Source organism: Nannospalax galili, unplaced genomic scaffold (assembly GCF_000622305.1).
Source record: "Nannospalax galili isolate Female #2095 unplaced genomic scaffold, S.galili_v1.0 scaffold5, whole genome shotgun sequence".
NCBI lineage: Eukaryota > Metazoa > Chordata > Mammalia > Rodentia > Spalacidae > Nannospalax > Nannospalax galili.
In genome coordinates, this window is record NW_008353126.1 from 1645370 (window position 1) to 1663975 (window position 18606).

General features: G+C 50.9%; 1 protein-coding gene across 1 annotated transcript; it reads left to right on the forward strand.

Annotated features, from left to right (window-relative positions):
* The first annotated feature begins 600 nt into the window (after positions 1–600).
* On the forward strand, positions 601–11645 carry Alx3 (ALX homeobox 3). The gene is made up of 4 exons (XM_008850364.3): positions 601–1026; positions 6064–6380; positions 9770–9898; positions 10514–11645. Exons 1-4 carry the CDS (start codon positions 756–758, stop codon positions 10820–10822), a joined length of 1026 nt encoding a protein of 341 aa, XP_008848586.1. The 5' UTR covers positions 601–755; the 3' UTR covers positions 10823–11645.
* Positions 11646–18606: the final 6961 nt, after the last annotated feature.

Genomic DNA, 18606 nt, shown 5'->3' on the forward strand with positions numbered 1-18606 from the left:
GAGCCTCTCAGTCTGCTCTGGCCTGCCTGGGCTCGGAAACTCACTACCAATAAACAGAAAGACGCTAAGTGATGGGTTCAAGATCCCATGGCCAATTAATGATAGTGTCCAGGTCCAAACTCCTTAAACCCCTGGGAGCCTAGAGCTGTCTCCACATAATATCCAATCACTTCTGTCCCTGTGGGGGGGGGGGTCTGAGGGAGGTGTGCTTTCTTCTTTCCAGCTCTTTCCAGCTACCAGCAAAAAGAGCCAGGTAAAGGGTCAGCCAAAGCCCTGCTGGAAGCTCTCCTCCCAGGCTGTCAGATCAGGCCTCAAAAAAGTTTGTTGGAGGAGGGGTTCTGCCAGCACACGGCAGCACCTTTCCAGTGACAAGAACCACTAAGGTGGATTTAAGGACCGAGGGTACAGCTCTGAACCGGGAACTCACCCAGAAGGGTTAGACAAAAGGGATCCTGCCCTCAAAAGGAAGCAGCCTTCCCCCTCCTCTCCTCCAACTGCCTGGGACACCCGGCTAGGGGTGAATAGCGGGGTTCCTGGGCTCCGAGGGGTTAATCCGCGCGGGGCCGCACGTGACGTGGATAGTTCCAGAATTAAGTCAGAGGCCCCCCTCTCCTGCCCCCAACCCCCCGCGGCGTGCGCCGCTCCCGGGGGCTCCGCGCCCCCGAGTCCAGGTCCCTCCCCCTTGGCGGGCGCTTACAGGCCGCGCGGGTAGCGCAAGCCCCGGAGCCCCGGCGGCCTGTGCTCCCTGAGCCGGCATGGACCCCGGGCGAGCGTTTGCGGTGGGGCCAGCAGCCGGCCCTTACGCGGCCCCGGGGGACGAGCCTCCAGGCCCCCGGGGAACTCCTGACGCTGCTCCTCACCTGCATCCCGCGCCGCCCCGCGGCCCGCGGATGACCCGCTTTCCGGCCTGCGGACCCCTGGAGCCCTACCTCCCTGAGCCCGCCAAGCCGCCCGCCAAGTACCTGCAGGACCTCGGACCCGGGCCGTTGCTCAACGGCAGCCACTTCTACGAGGGCCCCGCGGAAGGTAACGCACGGCGGGCAGCGCTCAGCCAGACCCTTTGCTCCCCTCCCCTGGTCCCCCCAGGTCTCCCTGTCTCCCTCTCCCCTTAGCCTGTTTCTCAACCTTTTTGCTGGTCTCGGCTCTCCTTTCCCACGACTCCCTCGGAAGCCAAATCGCGGCTGGTCCGGGCCAGGCAAAGGCCAGTGCGGTGCAGAAGGCTGAGCCACCCGCGTCACCCACAGCGGGATCCGGAGGCAGGAGGTCAAAGGAGGGTGGAGTGGCGACGGTTCCTGGCCCACTCAGGCCCGAAGGAGAACGAACTGGGAAGGAGAAGGTCACATTGGGCCGGATCTGGGCCTAAGCTACAACCAACCCAGAAGCTGAGGCTGGGCGGAAGGCCCCGGAGCCTAGCTGGGCCCCGACCCTGGGCGCAAGGCTCTCGGCTTTTGTGTCTGGCGTCGGTGGAGGACGCAGAGGCTGGGCCTTGACTTAGAGTGGCCAAGCCGGACTCATCGAAGGGCTGCGGCCTGGACTGACCCGCCTCTCCTACGGCCCAGCCTCTGCGGGAAAGGGTGCTGCCTGTGCACTACCCCGCGGAGTGCAGTGTCTGGTCCCCTAGAACCCGGTCATTGTCAAGACCGAATAATTGTGTTTTTTCTCAGACTAACCTGGCCTCCCCGTCGTTGCACGGCGGTCGCCCTCTTTGCAGTGTCGGCGTCCTGGCACTGGATCGTCACCGCTGGGCTGTCGCGAGCAGCCCTAGATAGGCCTAAACCCTGGGCGCCTTGGGCTCCTGAGACGGTGCCCAGTGTGCCGTTATCTGTGAATGCGTCTGAGCGCCCAGGCCTGGCAAGACCGATCCGACCCACAGGAGTCTCAGCGCCCAGGGCCAGCCCCTGTCTGCTGCTACATTTCACAGCCCAGACCCAGACCTGGATCCCAACCCGCAAGCGCCTGCTCAGCGCTGGCGCCTCGCGGGCCTCCTCAGAGTGTCTGGGCAGCGGGCAATTCGGGCCTTCGTCCGGCCCGGGTGGTGTGAGTGTGTAGGGAAGGGCGGGGAGGTGTGTGGGGGTCAGCGGAGGAAATGAGCGAGTCCGCGGAGCTTCGTGTCTAATGCCCTTTGAAAGGAGGCTCTCCTGATAAAAACCACAGTTGGGACTTAATGAGAAGCAGTTGGCCTGGCTCCTCTGATCCCTGCCAGACAGCGGCGGCCGCGCAGCGCCGAGAGCACCGCCGGGTACAGGTACCCGCCTGGGTGCATGTGCCGCGCGGGGCAGCTCCTACCCCATGCTCCAGAGTCCCCACCCGGGGATGTGCATCCTGCACCTACTGCCCCAGGTTGGACAGCCCTGGTGCTGGGCGCACTGCGAAGAACACTAGAGGACTCCAACAACCTGGGATCCGACGGCGAGGGTGTCGACAACGAAATGCGGAGAAAGAAAACCAAACAGTGTAAGCAACAACCAAAAAGGGAGAGGAGGGAGTTGAACGAAACAACGGAGGAAAGGGTCGAGAACAAGAGGTACCCGGCAATCGACGAGGTGGGCCGAGGAACGAAAGAATAAATGAAGGACCGAGAAAAGGCAAACAGAAGATCGAACGAAGCGGGTAAGCGAGGGAGAAAAGGACGAAGAGGGAGAAACAACAGAGGAAAGAAAAAGAGACGTATTTAAAGAGCACCACAAAATAGGAACAAATGGAATTAAAAAATTAACGATTCGAGCTAGGCGCAGGACCGGCCAAACGAAAAGGAGGTGCAGCGGTGTGAGCGCGAGCCTGAGCGGCGATCCCGGCCGCCTTAGCCTTCCGCTGCCCTGGCTGGAGCTCTTCTGACCTCTTCGTATTTGCTGGAGAGGAACAGCCCCCAGGGGTTCGGGTGTGCGCAGTGTACTTAGCAGAGGTAATCCGTCTTACGTCTCTGCCTTTAAAATACTGGTCTCGAAGCGTTTCCAGTTCAGACCAGCGAGCGAGCAGCTGCGCCCCATCTGCGGCGAGGTCTTTGCTGAGGCCCCGCTGTTGCGTTCCGGAGCCTGGAGCACCGCGCTTCTCTCCGGCCCGGCACCCCAGCCTTGCTCCGGACCCTGGCGATGTGAGGTCCTATCCAGACACGCTTGCGCCCTCAGCTCTTGGTAGCTGTGTGTACTGGAGAGGTGCCCTGCGGTTCCTTCCGGCTCCCTCAGAGCTGCCAGTGGGTCCCCAAGCTGGGCTTCCTGACCTGGGACCTCGTGCTCTGCAAATGACTCGTGCTGGAGTTCTGCCTGCCACAGGTGGGACCCGAGCCTCTGACCCCGCCGACTGCCGGCGTCGAAAGAGCCCTACGCCCTGGTCTGAGCCTTTAGACTGAGGCTATGAACCTCTGAGGAAGCACACTATCCGTCTCGAAAGGCAGAAAGGCGCTTACGTTCTCACGTACTTCCCTAGGGCTGGGGAAAGGAAGCCCAGGTTTCTGAAAACTCTGTGACTCACCTAGCAGTCCCAGCGCAGAGACACAGAACAGCACGTCTTGGAGCAAGGCTGTAGTGAAAGCTGAAAGCCTGGAACCCAAGGTCCTGCGACTGACCGCACTGGTGGCACCGTCTGCGCAGCAGAGTGGCCAGGAGCAGTGCTGCTCACCATCAACTGTACAGAGCCTTGAGGCAGCATCTGATAGGGGCTGGGGTACCCTTCTCCCGGGTCAGAGGTTCACAAGTGTGAAGCCCAGGTCCGGAATAGAATCCTGACCCGGTTGGCACCTTAAAGGTCCTAGTCCTGGCGCCCAGCTTTCCTTCTGTAGACTTCTGTGGCACTCGCAAGGCTCTGCAGTTTCAGGACCCTCTCTGTACTTAGCTTCAGGCTCCCAGTGCCTAACATGAGTATTCACCCTGAACCACCCCATATCTGACAACTCTTTACACCTCAAATGTACCCTCCTTTACCGAGCAGTGTTCCCTGCTTATATTCAAACTGCTGCTTTGACTCCAGGAACCTCTTCATCAGGAGGCTGCTTGGGGTACTCTGAAAAGTGGTCTTGTCTCTGGAGTTTTCTAGATAGACTTAGGAAGCTTTGGGGCAAGAGCTACAGGGAGAGGGGGAGCAATTGTTTGTCTCTTTGAGAGGGTGGTAGATTCTGCTGGCCTGAGATGAGCAGAGGTCAGCTGCCTTAGCCTCTTTTGTGGGGTAGGTGCTGTGTTATCCTTTCATCCCCTGACTTTATCAGCTTAGTAGTTCTAGATCTGGAGAGCAAGTGATGGGGCCCCAGATCTGATTACTTTCTCTGGGTTGGCTCTTATGGGGATGTACATTGAGGGTGCAAGAAGTAGAGAGTAAGCCCCTGGGGTTTGGGGAACTTTCTGTGGTGTGGTTAGTACTCCTCAAACAGCTAGCCTGAGTTCCTGTCACCCATTTTCTGCCTGAAGTCTAGAACCTAACACTAAGATTTTTTTCCCTTTCAGGCCATTTTGAGGACTTACCCTCTCCAGGGTGACCCTTTCCAGGCTCCCTGCTCTCTGACCATTTTTTTTATTATTATTTAGTTTGACTTCCTTGATCCCTCCTTCCTAACAAATAGTACTACCCCTAGGAAAAAAATGTGACAGTGAAGAGTGGAGAGCCAGTACTGGCGCACAGTTCCTCCCCTAGCCTGCCTGTAAGTTGTAGAGGAGACCTGGTGCCTGTGCTGTTGCTACACGCTGGGTATAGCAGAGGTCAGGCCTTGTCTGACTGTCCCAGGCCTCCAGGACACACATGGGTAGCTAATTTCACAGCCTGGGTGGTCCAAGGAGGTCACTGATCATTTTCCAACTGAGAAGGACTTTACCCAACTTGTCTACCAGACAGGGACTCATCTGACTCAGATCTTGAAAAGGCCATCTTTCTGGTTGTACCCCTCCACACACACACACACAGCTGTGATCTTGACATTAACTCTCTAGTAGGAAACTGTTTTTTGGTGCCAGCTAGCTAGGCCTCCTGGGGGCCAGGCCCCCACTGGAGACGGGCTTGGGGCCAAAGAAGGGGCCCTGTGAGTTAGTGGGGCGTCTTTGTGGCGTCGTGGCTGCCATCCCAGTGGACTGGTTTCATGAGGACACTGCTGGGGGTCCTCTCTAGAAGGAAAGGGTGTGGACAATCAGGGTGACCTATTTCGCATCATTCCCTGTTGGCTGGTAATGGTGGGTCTCCACCAAGCTTCCTTAGTGAGAGTTAGCACGTCAGAATAAGGCTGCTGGAAATTGTTCCCAGCCTGCAATGGAGCCCTCCCTGCCAGTTAATCATGGGTAACCGGAAATCAGTCAGAGGCTCCTGAGGAGGGAGGGAAGGCAATGATGAGGATAGTAGGGGAAGGGGTGGTGACACTGTCCCCCCCCACCCCACCCCATGTCTCCTCTCAAGCATAACCTATCTGGCTTTTACCTTTCTATACTGGACTAAATTTCTTTTCCAGACAGGGCAACTTTATAATCAATGGAGACAGGTGATATCTTATGGAATCATCTTTGTTCCAACTTGCTCTTTATGCCTCAGAGCTGGGAAAATTAGTATTAATCTAAGACTTGGGATTCAAAGAACAAGGCACAGCCAGGCCAGCCAAAGGTAGTTTATGCATCTCTGTGGTCTGCCTGGCTCTGCTAGCAAAGCCCCGAGGGCCTGGGAAAGAAGGCCAGCACAGTCAGAACAAGAGAGAGCACTCTAGCAGGGGTGGGAGATGTCAACTACCCTGCCCCTGCTCTTGGCTCTGCCAGGGTAGAGGTCCCTGCTATGGCGCCAATCCTTGCACCTCCACACCCTATGGGACACATCACCACAGAGCACTTCCCCGAAACGAACCCCCCTCTGGCCCCAGCAGATCCACCCAGACCACAGAGCACATGGTTCCCCAGGGCCCCCTCCCCAGAGGCTGAGTTGGAGGCTCAGCAGGCAGGCCTCTGAATGCCAGGCTCCCAGGGAGGGCGGCTGCCAGGAGGAAGGGAAGGGGAAGGAAGGGGTAGGCGGAGACTGAAGCGTCAATGCTCTTTCCCTCCCTCTATTCCACCCACAAAAACCCCTGTTTGGTTTCCATCCTCCTTTTTGTGTTTTCCATTGCAGCTGAAGAGAAGGCCTCCAAAGCTTCCAGCTTTCCCCAGCTGCCTGTGGACTGCCGAGGAGGCCCCAGAGACGGGCCCTCTAATGTTCAAGGCTCCCCAAGCCCTTGCCTGGCCAGCCTTCGTGTCCCTCTTTCCCCGGGACTTCCTGATTCCATGGAGTTGGCCAAGAACAAGAACAAGAAGCGCCGTAACCGCACGACCTTCAGCACATTTCAGCTGGAGGAGTTGGAGAAAGTTTTCCAGAAAACCCACTACCCTGATGTTTATGCCCGAGAGCAGCTGGCTCTACGCACAGACCTGACTGAGGCCCGGGTACAGGTGAGGGGATGGTGAGCTCTAACCATGACCACCCAGACTATGGGCCAGACCAAGGAAGTACTAGGAGAGGTGGATGCTCGTGCCACACAGAGCTGCCTTACCCAGGTCCTACTGATGGCTGGCCCTTTGGAGCTCACCCTTCGTGCTGCTGTGGCTGCAGACTTTTCTGGCTTTCTAATGAAACACATCATTAGATTGAGGCTTATACATAGACTTGGGGGTAATGATCTCTTGGAGTCAAAAGATGTGTATGGGTATATGGGAATCCTCTGTCATTCACTAGTTAGCCAGGTGATTTAGTACACTGAATATGTCTCAGTTTCCCACTTCTGGAAAATGAAACAATAGTAGCAAGTTAGAAAGTTCCTTGAGGAAGAAGTGAAGTGTCAAACACATATCAGTGATGCTCCTGAGGTGACTGCCCAGAATGCGAAGGGCCCTGATGGGAATGTCAGGATCATCATGAACTGGCACCCAGACTCTAGTTAGGAACGCTTGACCAGGAGCCCTTCCCCACCCCAATAGATTCTTCCCTATAGAGACCAAGCCTTAGGGCTTCTTAGATGAGGCAACCAGCTTCCTTAGTGGGAAGCCCAGCCCTTGGGGAGGGGAGGGAAGGGTAGGTCGCTGGTGGAAGAGGGAGAAGGGAAGCCATGCCTAAGCAGGTAGAAAGTGACAGAAAGCATGAGGGTGACAAGCAGGCCTGGGATAGGGAGACATTTCAGTAAGTCTAGCCCAAGAGGGAGATTGATCATTTGTGGTCTTGCTTTGAACTGACTTATTCAGAAGAGGCTACCTAATGCCATGGGGGAGGCACAGGGAAGGCATGTTTGGGGTTCTGGAGAAGGGTAAGGAGGTTAGTTCCTCCTGAACCCACCCCTGCCCCCACCAGAGGAATCTACTTCTCCCACCACGTGGGAGACAAGTAGTGGTGAAGATCCTGCTTATTATTCACTGTATGAGGCCCTTCCAGAGACTTGAGAAGATCTTAGGGTAGAGGCCAACTCTGACAGCCTATAGAGCCCCACAGGCCATTCTGTAGCAGCTAGCATTGAGCAGAGAAAACCTGACAGCAGAATCCAATATAGACCCAAAGGGGCTGAGGCTGTTTGCTCTCCTCTGCTGGGTTGTCCTGCTTCCTTGTTTCTTCTAGGTGGCAGCTAAAACAACTGTCCCTCAAGGCTCTCCAAGCCATGGGAACACCCCCAGATTATATAAAGTCAAGGGAGACCAGAACAGGGAGTCTCTGGAATGTTACACTGGGATGGTGTCTGAATTGTTCTTCCATGTGAAAATGCTTGGAGTTGGGGCACATTACACTCACTCCTCTCCTAGGCCACCCTCCTCCTTCTCCCTCACCCTCTCCCTCTCCCCACCTCTTCTTCCTCCTCCTTCTCTTCCTCTTCCTCCTCCTCTTTTGCCTTTTTTTGTTTGTTTTTTGGAAGGGTTTCTGTTTTGTTAAAATTTTTTATTTATAGCCAAGCGTGGTGGGGTACACCTTTAATCTCAACACTTGGGAGGCAGAGACAGGCAGATCTTTGTGAGTTGCAGGCCAGCCTGGTCTACATAGCAAGTTCCAGGCCAGCTGGGGCTACAGGAGACCCTGTCTCAAAAAGAAAAGAAACATTATTTATTTATTTATTTATTTATTTACTATTTTTAAATTATGTGTATGTTTATGTGTCTACGTATGGGTTTGTGCATGTGAGTACAGTGCTGGTGTTACAGGTGGTTATGAGATGTCTGATGTGGGTACTGGGAATGGGATTTGGGTCCTTCGAAAAGGTTGCTCTTAACCATTAAGTTATCTCTCTAGCCCTAGGTTTTTGTTGTTATTGTTGCTGTTATTTTTAATTAGAGTCTCACTCTTCTTATAATCCAGGCTGACCTGGTTCTCACTCTATATCCCAGGCTGGCCTCAAACAAGAGATCTTCCCACCTTAGCTTCCTGAATGCTGGGATTACAGGCATGAGCCACCATGGCCAGCTACTAACCTTTTCAACCCTGGAAAGATGCAGGAATAGTCAGTCATGCGATTCCCGGAATCAGTCCAGAAGCCTCCCCAATAACAAAGCCCTAGAGTAGGGAGGTTTTCTCTGACAAGGGCATGATACCCAACATAAGTCCCACCCCATGAAGTGGAATAATTAAGTCCACACATGGGACAATGGAGAGAGACCCAAAGTCCAGGCAGAGGTCTACAGTGGTGGTGGTTCCAGGGTGCAATGGGTGGTAACAAGGAAATGATTTCTAATAAAGGCCTCTTCATCTGCCTGAAGGGGAGGGATAAGAGAGAACAGAAAACACAGGCAGCTGGGTATGCGGGGTGGCCTTCTTTGACCTTAGCCAGACCTGTTCTGGGACCCCAGCAACCTAGAATCTAGTGGGACAGGGGTATGCAGAGCCTCTTTAATTATCAGGTCCTTGCTTCCCTGTGTGAATAGGGGTGACCATGGAGAGAAGCATGTGAGGGCTGGCAGAGGTCTCCTCCCAGCCAGGGTAGTTGGAATTTTATATACTTATAAGCACACATAGCCTTTTCTGTTGTTATTTCAAGCTGGATCCCTAGAAAAGAGTGATTGGTTTCTATATGGTTGTTTTTTGTACTTTATTTGAGGCAAGGTCTCATTATCTTAGGCTGGCCTAAAACTCACTGCGTAGCTGAAACTGGCCTTGAACTCCTGATCCTCTAGCCTCCACTTCCCAAGTGCTGGGATTACAGCAGTCCTAACTTACAGTGAGAAGTAGGGGGGGTAACCCCCAGTTTGGTTTTTATATTATCAACATCTATCTTAAAGCCTGACATGATGTTTATTAAATAACAGAAATAAAACCACATATACCAATATAAATAAATATAACAAGATAGAGGATATACCAAATTCATCATATATATATACACAGATGTGTACAAGACATACCACCACCACCTTCCAAGGGCTCATGAATGATCGGAAGGTAAGTTCCCAAACAGATCATGGGTACAGAATGTGGTAGTACAATGAGAAAGGCCAGGGTATTATGAGCATCCAATAGACATGCCTAGCCTGGATGGCTGGGTGGAAAGGAAGATTGCCCCAGAAGGCAAAATCTACTCAAAGGCATGAAGGAGGAACACAGCAGATTGTCTCAAAGGAGAGCTGGGTGGGAGCTTGGGAGGCAACTAGGAAGAACCTAGTACTGTTGCCTGTCAGGACATAGGGCCGGAAAAAGGGCAGGGGCCAGACCTAAGGGACCTTGCTAGGAACTGGGCTGGTTCTGAGTCCAGAGTTTCTAGGGAGTCATTGAGGGTTTAAGCAGGAGAGCCTTTACATTGATTGGATGCTGCAAGGTAGATCAACTGGAAAAGACAAGAGGACCAGAACACTAACACCCAATCACCCCCCAGGTCTGGTTCCAGAACCGTAGAGCCAAGTGGAGAAAACGTGAGCGTTATGGGAAGATACAGGAGGGGCGGAACCCCTTCACAGCTGCCTATGACATCTCTGTGCTGCCCCGAACTGACAGCCACCCCCAGGTGAGACCCTTAGCCATGCTGTGCACCAAGGCCTTGGCTCTGCCCAGTGGAGTTGCTAGTGAGAACACACACTATGACATGGGGAGACCTGGAGCATCCCTGGCAGCATCTGGGCCTTGTGTGATGTGGGCTCATCACTTCTTCCTCTGCAAATCAGGGTTCTTGCCTACCTGTGATATATGCAGAACACAGAGAATTACAGCAGAAGAAAGTATCATTTTTTTAAATTATTTTTATTTTATGAGTATATTGCCTACAAGTGTGTAAGTGCATCCGTGTCATGCAGTGTCCGTGGAGGTCAGAATAGGGTGTTGGATCCCCTGGAACTAGAGTTGCAGATGATTGTTAGCCACCATGTGGGTGCTAGGAATGGAACCCTGGTCTTCTGCAAGAGCAGCCAGTGCTCTTAACCATTGAGTCATCTCTCCAGTCCCAAAAGTATCATTTTGAGAAGGCTGGCAAGAGCATCCTGGATGCTAGCATGGGTAGAAGGAAGAATGGTCCTGGAACAGCTTTCCTGGAAAGTTTCTGAGGCCTCACGACGAAAGAACTGCTAGGGTAAGGTAGACAGCTTCTGGGGCAAGAAGCTCATGACCTTTTCCCTTCTCTTTTCAGTTGCAGAACTCCCTATGGCCCAGTCCAGGGTCTGGGAGCCCAGGGGGCCACTGCCTCATGTCTCCAGAGGGCATCCCCTCTCCATGCATGTCTCCATACTCTCACTCCCATGGAAACGTGTCTGGCTTCATGGGGGTGCCAGCCTCCCCTGCAGCCCACCCTGGCATCTACTCAATCCATGGCTTTCCTCCTGCTCTGGGAGGCCACGGCTTTGAGCCCTCTCCAGATGGGGACTACAAGTCTCCAAGCCTTGTCTCGCTCAGGATGAAGCCCAAGGAGCCTCCCAGCCTGCTGAATTGGACCACGTGATGGGCTGTGTAGACACAGACTGAGCTGCCCACCCCTCTTTCTGTTCCCATCCAATCCCCCACTGGACACCAGACAACACACCCTTCTGCCTCCATACCCTGAGTGGTTCTAGAGGCCTGGGAGGGTAGCTAGGACCTTTGGCCTCCAACAGGGAACAGATTACAGGGACTTGTCTCAGAATAAAGAAATGGGGCTGCTTAAGAGAAAGGGCTTCAATGCAGGCAGGACTCTTCATTACACAAACTGGATCCCTTCACTCAAACTGGGGTGCAGAGAGGGAGACACTGCTTTACTTCCTCAAGACTTTATGGCCAGGTGTCATCTCTCCTACTGAAAGACTTAACTGTCTCCTCAATCAGGGAGCCCAGGAAAATGGGAAGAGAATTCTGATTGAACTGAGGAGATCTTTGTGACCACCTAGGGTTGATTTCTCTTCTACCTTCTCAGCACTAAGGGGCATGTGCCCAGCATCTGGAGCTGACAAGGACTAGAAGATAAAAATCAGCTTAATAGAAGGTGTGGGGGGATCTCCCCTGCTCCAGGCATCCCTTACTCTGTGTCCAGTCTCCCAACATGTTATAGAGATTTCTCCAAGGCGGAAAGACATTCCCTCAGAAATCACCAAACATTTGGATTTGCTTCTCTAAGATCAGGGCAGAGTTAGGCCTTGGAAATCATAATGGATGTTGATCAGAATAAGACAGATTTTTCTAGTCTCTGAGCCCCTGAGATCCTAATCCCAATTTTTGTAAAGATATTTCTGTTTTATTTTGTTTTGGTGTGCTACCCAGCATAAAAAATAAACACAGTGGTGTTTTTCGTACTAGGTGACTGTCATGGCCACCACTTTCTTTAGGGCTCGCCTATGTCTAGGAGCTAGCAAGGATCCAGGGATCTATAGGGAAGGTGGAAGGTCAATGGCAGTGCCCTTGAAAGACCAATGTATGCCATGCCTGGTTCTCTTACCTATCTAGGCTTTGGCAGGTTCTAGGAGGTTCTAGAGCTGGGCTTATTTGGCAGTGAAATTTGGGGTTGGGAAAGGGAGTAAGAAAACTGAGAAACAAAACGTTTGTGGATGAACTGACCATGGAAAGGAGACTAGAAGAATAGGGAGCCCGTGGAGGTTCTGAGTGCCTGTGGGCTGGGACCCCAAGTGCTGGGGGTGGGGCAGCTGCCTTCTCCCAAGATGCCCCAGAGATCACTTTGAGCTGTGGGGCAGAGACGAAAGCCAGAACTCTTGTGGTTTTAGAATATTACCCATTCTATCCTTCATCCCCACTTTCTGCCTTATCTCTGGAGCCTGGAAGGCAGGAAAAAAGCAGGCCTGTCCCTCTTACCCACCCCCCACCCATCACCCCCCAGTAAACACAACCACATTGCTCAGAAGAATTCCACTCAACTCAGCCTGCACCCCCACCCCCCAATGCCTCGTCTTCCGGGCACAGAGAAGCTCAAGCATTCAAAGATACATCAGAGCAGGGAGCAAGTATCCTATCAGATTAGATTTCCTAGCCAAGATAGTCACTGTGAGGAGGCCATGTATCCCCAAGGAAGTGATTGTCTTCCCTCTTCCTTCCCCAGCTGCTGGCAACTTCTTTCTTCTCTGTCCTGATGTTGGCAGAAGTGGGCCATCAGGAAGGTTAGAATCAAACGGGAGAGAAAGTTCCCTCAGCCATCACTGATGAGCCTTCCATGCCTTCACCACTGGTCAGTTAGGGGACTCAGATCCCATCTCTAATTCCAGGATGCATTTCACTGTACTAGAAATGTCTTCATCCAAGGAATGGTCAACACAGTTTTGGCCCTCTGTTCCACAAAAGTCTGAGAGCTACTGTATTAGTTTTCTTGCTGTAACAAAATACCTGACCAAAGCGACTTAAGGAAGGAAGCGTTTCTTCTGGCTCACAGTTTGAGGACACGGTTCATCATGAAGTGGGAGTCATAGCAGCAGGAGTGTGAGGCAGCTGGTCACAGACAGGGAGCAGAGAGAGAGGAATTCTCCTGCTCAGCTTGCTTTCTCCTTTATATTTAGTCTGAGACTCTGGCCCATGGGATGGTGCTCCATATGAATGCAGAGAGGGGTTAGTTTGTTCTGGAAACATTTGTTAAAGTCCTGCTCTGTGCCAGGCATTGTGCTGTGCCAGAAACAGAACAATGGTCAAAAAATAAAAATAAAAAAATAACCCCTGCACCATGATTTCTTTTTTCTTAGTTTAGAACGACAGAAAGATGGAGGAAGAGAAGTACAGGCTCTGTGAAGCCCAAGCAAAGGAAGCTGAAATAGAGGCAGGACCAGACAGAAGAAAATAATGCCGAGACCAAGGTCAAGTCACCAAGAGTGTTAGCATTGGCTGAGGCCATGGGCAGAGGCTGAAGAAGGCCCATGTTGGGGGCAGGCCCACTGTGGGGAGGGTACAGGAAGGCTGGAGGCTGGCTACTGGCTCCCATCCAGGTGCATCTGCCCACAGCTCATATTTTTCTGTTCAGTGACAGCTAAATGAAGAGAAAGCTAACTTTACAACCACCCACTTCACACATAATTAATATGAATGGGCATCTCAGAGCCTGTTTTGTGGGATTATCTGTGAGCTGACAGGTCCTCCCACTGACTGGGCCATCCCAGCCAGCCTGTCCCCTGGCTGGAGCATGGACAGCCCCTCACCTGCTTCCCATTAGCCATTCTCCCCTCCTCCTCCATGCCTGTAAGACACAGTCCCCCAGGCTCCAGATACCCTGCCCCCAAGCTCACTCCAGAGATGACCTGAGACCCCAGGCTCGTAGTTCCCTAGGGTCAGGCTGGGCTCTGCTCATTCTCCTGGGTAGGGAAAAGGAAGAGGCTCCACCGAGAATCCCAACTTTGGGAGAGTTGCTGTCCTCAGTCTGCCTTTACTGATGCTCTTCTTGGTCCCACTGAGGCCCATCCACAGATTTAAGCCTTATGCCAGTTGTGCTAGCATACACTGATAGTTCATGTTGATGGGGTGGAAGCAGGAGGATCACAGATTCGATCCTTAAATCTTGGTTGTGGAAGGGGAATAGACTCTACAGGGCTGGAAGAACTTTGCCAGGGGTCCTGTTGGTCCAGATGTCTTCCTCAGTCAGCAGTGAAGACTGTTTGCAATCAAAGGTATTCAAACCTCCTTCCCCTCTCCTCTCAGCCATTGACACATCAACATGAATTACAACCCGAAGTACAGTGTAGCCCTAGACAGGAACAGAGCCCAGCCTGGGCAGGACTTGGGTAAACATTTTCCTAATCCAGCAAAGGAAGTACATACCCTACCCCTGTCCAGCAATCTCGGCTCGCTTTCCACTCTATGTCTGTAGGCTCCCCCAGCCCAGTCCCTTGTCCAGGAGAAAGGCATGGATTGGGCCCCTGGGACCCATGGTGGGCCTTTTGGATGGATTTTGTGGAAGAATTCTGTGGAGAAGTAGGAGATACTGGTATCTTCCTCACCTGGACCAAGGCATTTAGTGCAGCACCTGGCCCAGAGCAGGCCTTAGATTTGTGACATATGATGGTAGGGCTGCTAGCTGAGTGGCTGGCCCTTCTGAGAAGCCTCAGATTCAGAGCATTGAGCTAAGATGGCTGTAAGGAGGTATAAAACACAGTTCTGGCCTTTGAGGATTTGTTTTCTAGGAGACACAGGAAATGGATGCAAATTCATAGGTTAGAATTAGGAAGGGTCATCAGCAATGCTAACACTACTATTATAATTGTCCCTAGTCACCCAAGTATGCAGATCCATGATTCATTGCCTTGTTTGGCCTTGCAACAGCCAAGTTTAAGCCAAGTGTTACAGGTAAGCCACCCGAGGCTTAGAGCTCTATTAGCTCAAAGAGCCTCAGTGAGCAAAGGTCCGAGCTTGGATTAAAAGTTAGGGCTGTCTGGCTCCTAAGAGAGCTAACCACTTATTTTATAGCAGCATCCCAAGGCTGACTGACTGTGCCAAGTGCCAAATGAACACAGCAGCAGCTATGTCTCCAAGTAATCAGTTCATTACAGGACAGACAGGAAGACAGCCTGCAGAGAGATAAGCCTAGCACATGCAGCAGGGGCAGCTGGCATAGGAGACCTCTGAAACCAGGAGAGAAATGAATTGCGGTACCTAGTGGCTCAGTTACTTGGGAGGCTGAAGCAGTAAGACTGCAAATTCAAGGCCAGCGTGAGCAACATAGTGAAACCCTCTTTCAAAATAAAAATTTCAAATGAATGAAAGTTTTAAAAAGCAAACAAAACAAAACAAAATAATTTACAGGGCTGGAGAGATGACTCAGTGGTTAAGAGTACTGGCTGTTTCTACAGAGGACCTGGGTTTGGTTCTCAGCACCCACACGGCAGCTAGCAAAACTTACTGTGTTGTAATCTAGGCTGACCTAGAGCTCCTGATCCTTCTGTTTCTACCTACCAAGTCCTGGCATTATAGGTATATGCTACTATGCTTCACCAAGATTTCATCCTCTATGTAAAAGTAAACAAGCACATCTATCTTATTAATATGCAGATTTTCCTCTTTAATAAATGATAAAATTATATGTATACCAAGGAACTGTTTTAAAATAAATTTGTTATAAATTATAATCAACAACAAAAGTAGAAAGTGCTGGGATCAGATCTCAGTGGTAGAGCACTTGCCTAATGTGTGTGAGACCCTGGGTTCAATCCCTAATATGTCAAACCAAACCAAACATAAAAACCTAGCACCAATCCCAGTTACTTTGGGGGTATACTCAGGGTAAGTCAGAAGCTAAGCCAAGGCCAAGCCTGGGTGGCCCAGTCAGGGCCTAAAGCAAGGAATGTTTGCCATGAATCTTCTGCACCAGGGAACGTGGCAGAGCTACTACTAGGTGACTATGGCAAACAAATGAACAACTGAAAACACTGGAGTGAGTGCCAAGGGCTGAGAATGATTACAGGGGGTGGAAGTGAGATTTTTCAGAGTTTATATTTCTTTTTTGTTGTTGAGACAGGGTCTCAATACTATCCACATTTAGGGTAACTCTTTTCTCCTTTTCTCCTCAGTTAAACCTCTCTCAAACACCCCTAAAAACATACTCTGAGATGCATCTCCTGGGTGATTCTATAGTTGACAAGAATAATCATCACTCAGGTCCCTGTTTAGCATCCAGTAAATGGTTCTTAGGACTGACAGGGAACAGCCTGTAGTTCATGCTAGCCTTGAACTTCTGATACCTCCTGCCCAAGTCTGATGTTATATTCTATTGGAGGCTGGGTTTGAATTCTGGTTCTATCCCTAATTTTTGTATGACCTTGGGCCAGCTCTTTACCCTTTCCGTGCCACAGTTTTCTCATCTGACAAACAGGAATTGCAGTGGCATTTACTTTAGGGCATATTACTTTTCTTGTTACTGTGACAAAATATCTGACAAAAGCAATTTAAGGAAAGGTTTATTTGGGCTCCTGGTGTGAGGAGATACAGTCCATCATGGAAGGGAAGGCATGGTGAAAAGAGCACAAGGTGGCTAGACACACTGCATCTGTCCAGAGTCAGAAAGCAGAGTGATGAATGCTGGCGTTCAGTTTGCTTTCTCTTTTCTCCTTTTTATTCAGCCTGGGCCTCCAGCCATGGGATGGTGCCATATTTAGGGTAAATCTTCCCTCCTCAGTTAAACCTCTCTGGAAACTCCCCTATAAACACACCCTGATGTGTACCTCCTAGGCTAATCTAAATCCAGTCGAATTGACAAATGAAGAGTAATCATCATGCTGTCCTGACAGACGTTCCACCACAGTGCCTAGAATAGTACTCATAGTATCCATTATTTGCTAATACTATGTAGAGAATGTGACTTCAGAAATCATCCATGTGCCTGGTTCTTGTTTACTATCCAGTAAGTAGTTCTTAGGACCTACAAGGAACAGTTCCCACCTTCAAGGTGATACATCCCTTGGGTGCATTAAGGAGCACTGGACCCTTCTGTGTGACTCAACCATTGTCAGAGCTCCTTCATGTACATCTCATCACTCAGATAAGGGGTAAAGTCAGAGACTGGGTGGTTCCCAAACATTTCCATACAGGGACCTGGGTTCTAAGGACCAATATGACAATAGCCCACTGAGGTGGTGAGAAGCTGCTTTGCTCCCCTCCCCTGGGACCAGTGACTGAACCAAAAGATGAAGGAATTCACCTGCCCAGGCTTGATAGTATCAAGTTCTTTTCTACAAGGCAGAGGAGAACCTGGGGAAGTCAAAACAGAGATGGGGCTAAAGCCCCAGGTCAAACAATTTTAGTAACTTAGATGCACACTGGAACAAGAATGTGAAGATCCATCTTCTCCAACAGAAATCTCAGCATCTATACATCCTTATCAGTTCTGGCAAACAGATCCACCATGTACATAGACAGTCAGGCTCCCTTGTCCTGTGTAAGTTACTTTGGGGAAAAGGGCCAGTCATAGGGACTTTCCATCCCATAAGACCACATGACTTCCAAGCTGATCCTTCCACCTGGCTGTTTCCATGAAGCTGGCATATTAATACCCATCCTAAGGCTTAGCAGGTGAGACCCTGAAGGCATTGAATCTAAAAACCAACAAAAGAGACACTTAGAAAGCTTCCTTTATCAGTCAAGACACCCTCTCTCCCCTTTAGAGATTTAAGACCTCATATATGTTGCCTAAGGAAGCTTCCAGCAGTTTTGAAGAACAGTCCTGTCACTAACATCACACAGGTACTCTGAGGTGGAGCCTGGAAGGAGATAGAGGCAGGCATGACCAAGTACCTGAGCTGAATGAGGCAGACTCATTTCCCTTAGCCATAGGAGGCTCCCACATGCAGTTGACTCCTAATAGCCCTGGGTACACGTTTCTTCTTGGTCCCAATCACCTCTGCCCCAATAAAGACCTGAGCAACTGAACCTGTTTTATCCTAGCACTAACTGCTTTGGTTGAGGACAGCTCAAGAGTGTGATCCTGAGAAACCTGAGGTTTCTACAAGACTAGCAGTTCAGGACCACTGGTTACTCTAGCAACACAATGCAATCCCAGATTGATGTGGACAAATGATTTTTCACTAAGTTCCAACTTCTCCTTCCCTCCTCATGGGGACAAGGGTAGGGGGTGGGAGGGTAGGAGCAAGCAGACAAGCCAAGAGACAAGTGAGTGATTTATTAATGCTGGTTCTCTAAAGAGAACTAAATTTTCAGAGACCCTATTTTTGTTTTTGTTTGAGGCTGGCCTTGAACTATGTAGCAAAGGATGACTGTGAACTTCTGATTCTCCTGCCTTTACCTCCCAAGTGCTAAGATTACAAGTATACACCACCATGCTTGGTTTATGTGGTGCTGGGATTGAAGCCAGGGCTTTTGACCTGCTAGGCAAGCACTCTACCAACTGAGTTACACTCCTAGTCCCCAGAACTTGTCTGTTTTGAGATAGGGTCTCTCTGTATCTCCAGCTGGCTTCCACTCACTATGTAGACCAGGCTAGCCTCAATCTCACAGAGATCTGCCTACCTCTGCCTCCTGAGTGCTGGGACTAAAGGTGTGTGCTACCACATGCAGTTAAATTTTATTTTTAACTTACTTTTTTTATGTGTATGAGTGTTTTGCCTGCATGTTAAGTGCATCCATTCACGCAGTGCCTCTGGTGATCAGAAGAGGGCATCGGAGCCCTTAGAACTGGTGTTAGGGATAGTTGTTGGCTGCCATGTGGGTACTAAGAACTGAACCTGGGTCCTCTGCAAGAGCAGCCAGTGCTCTTAACTGCTGAGCCATCTCTCCAGTCCCTGGAACCTGTATTTCTTACAGACAAGGCAACAGGGA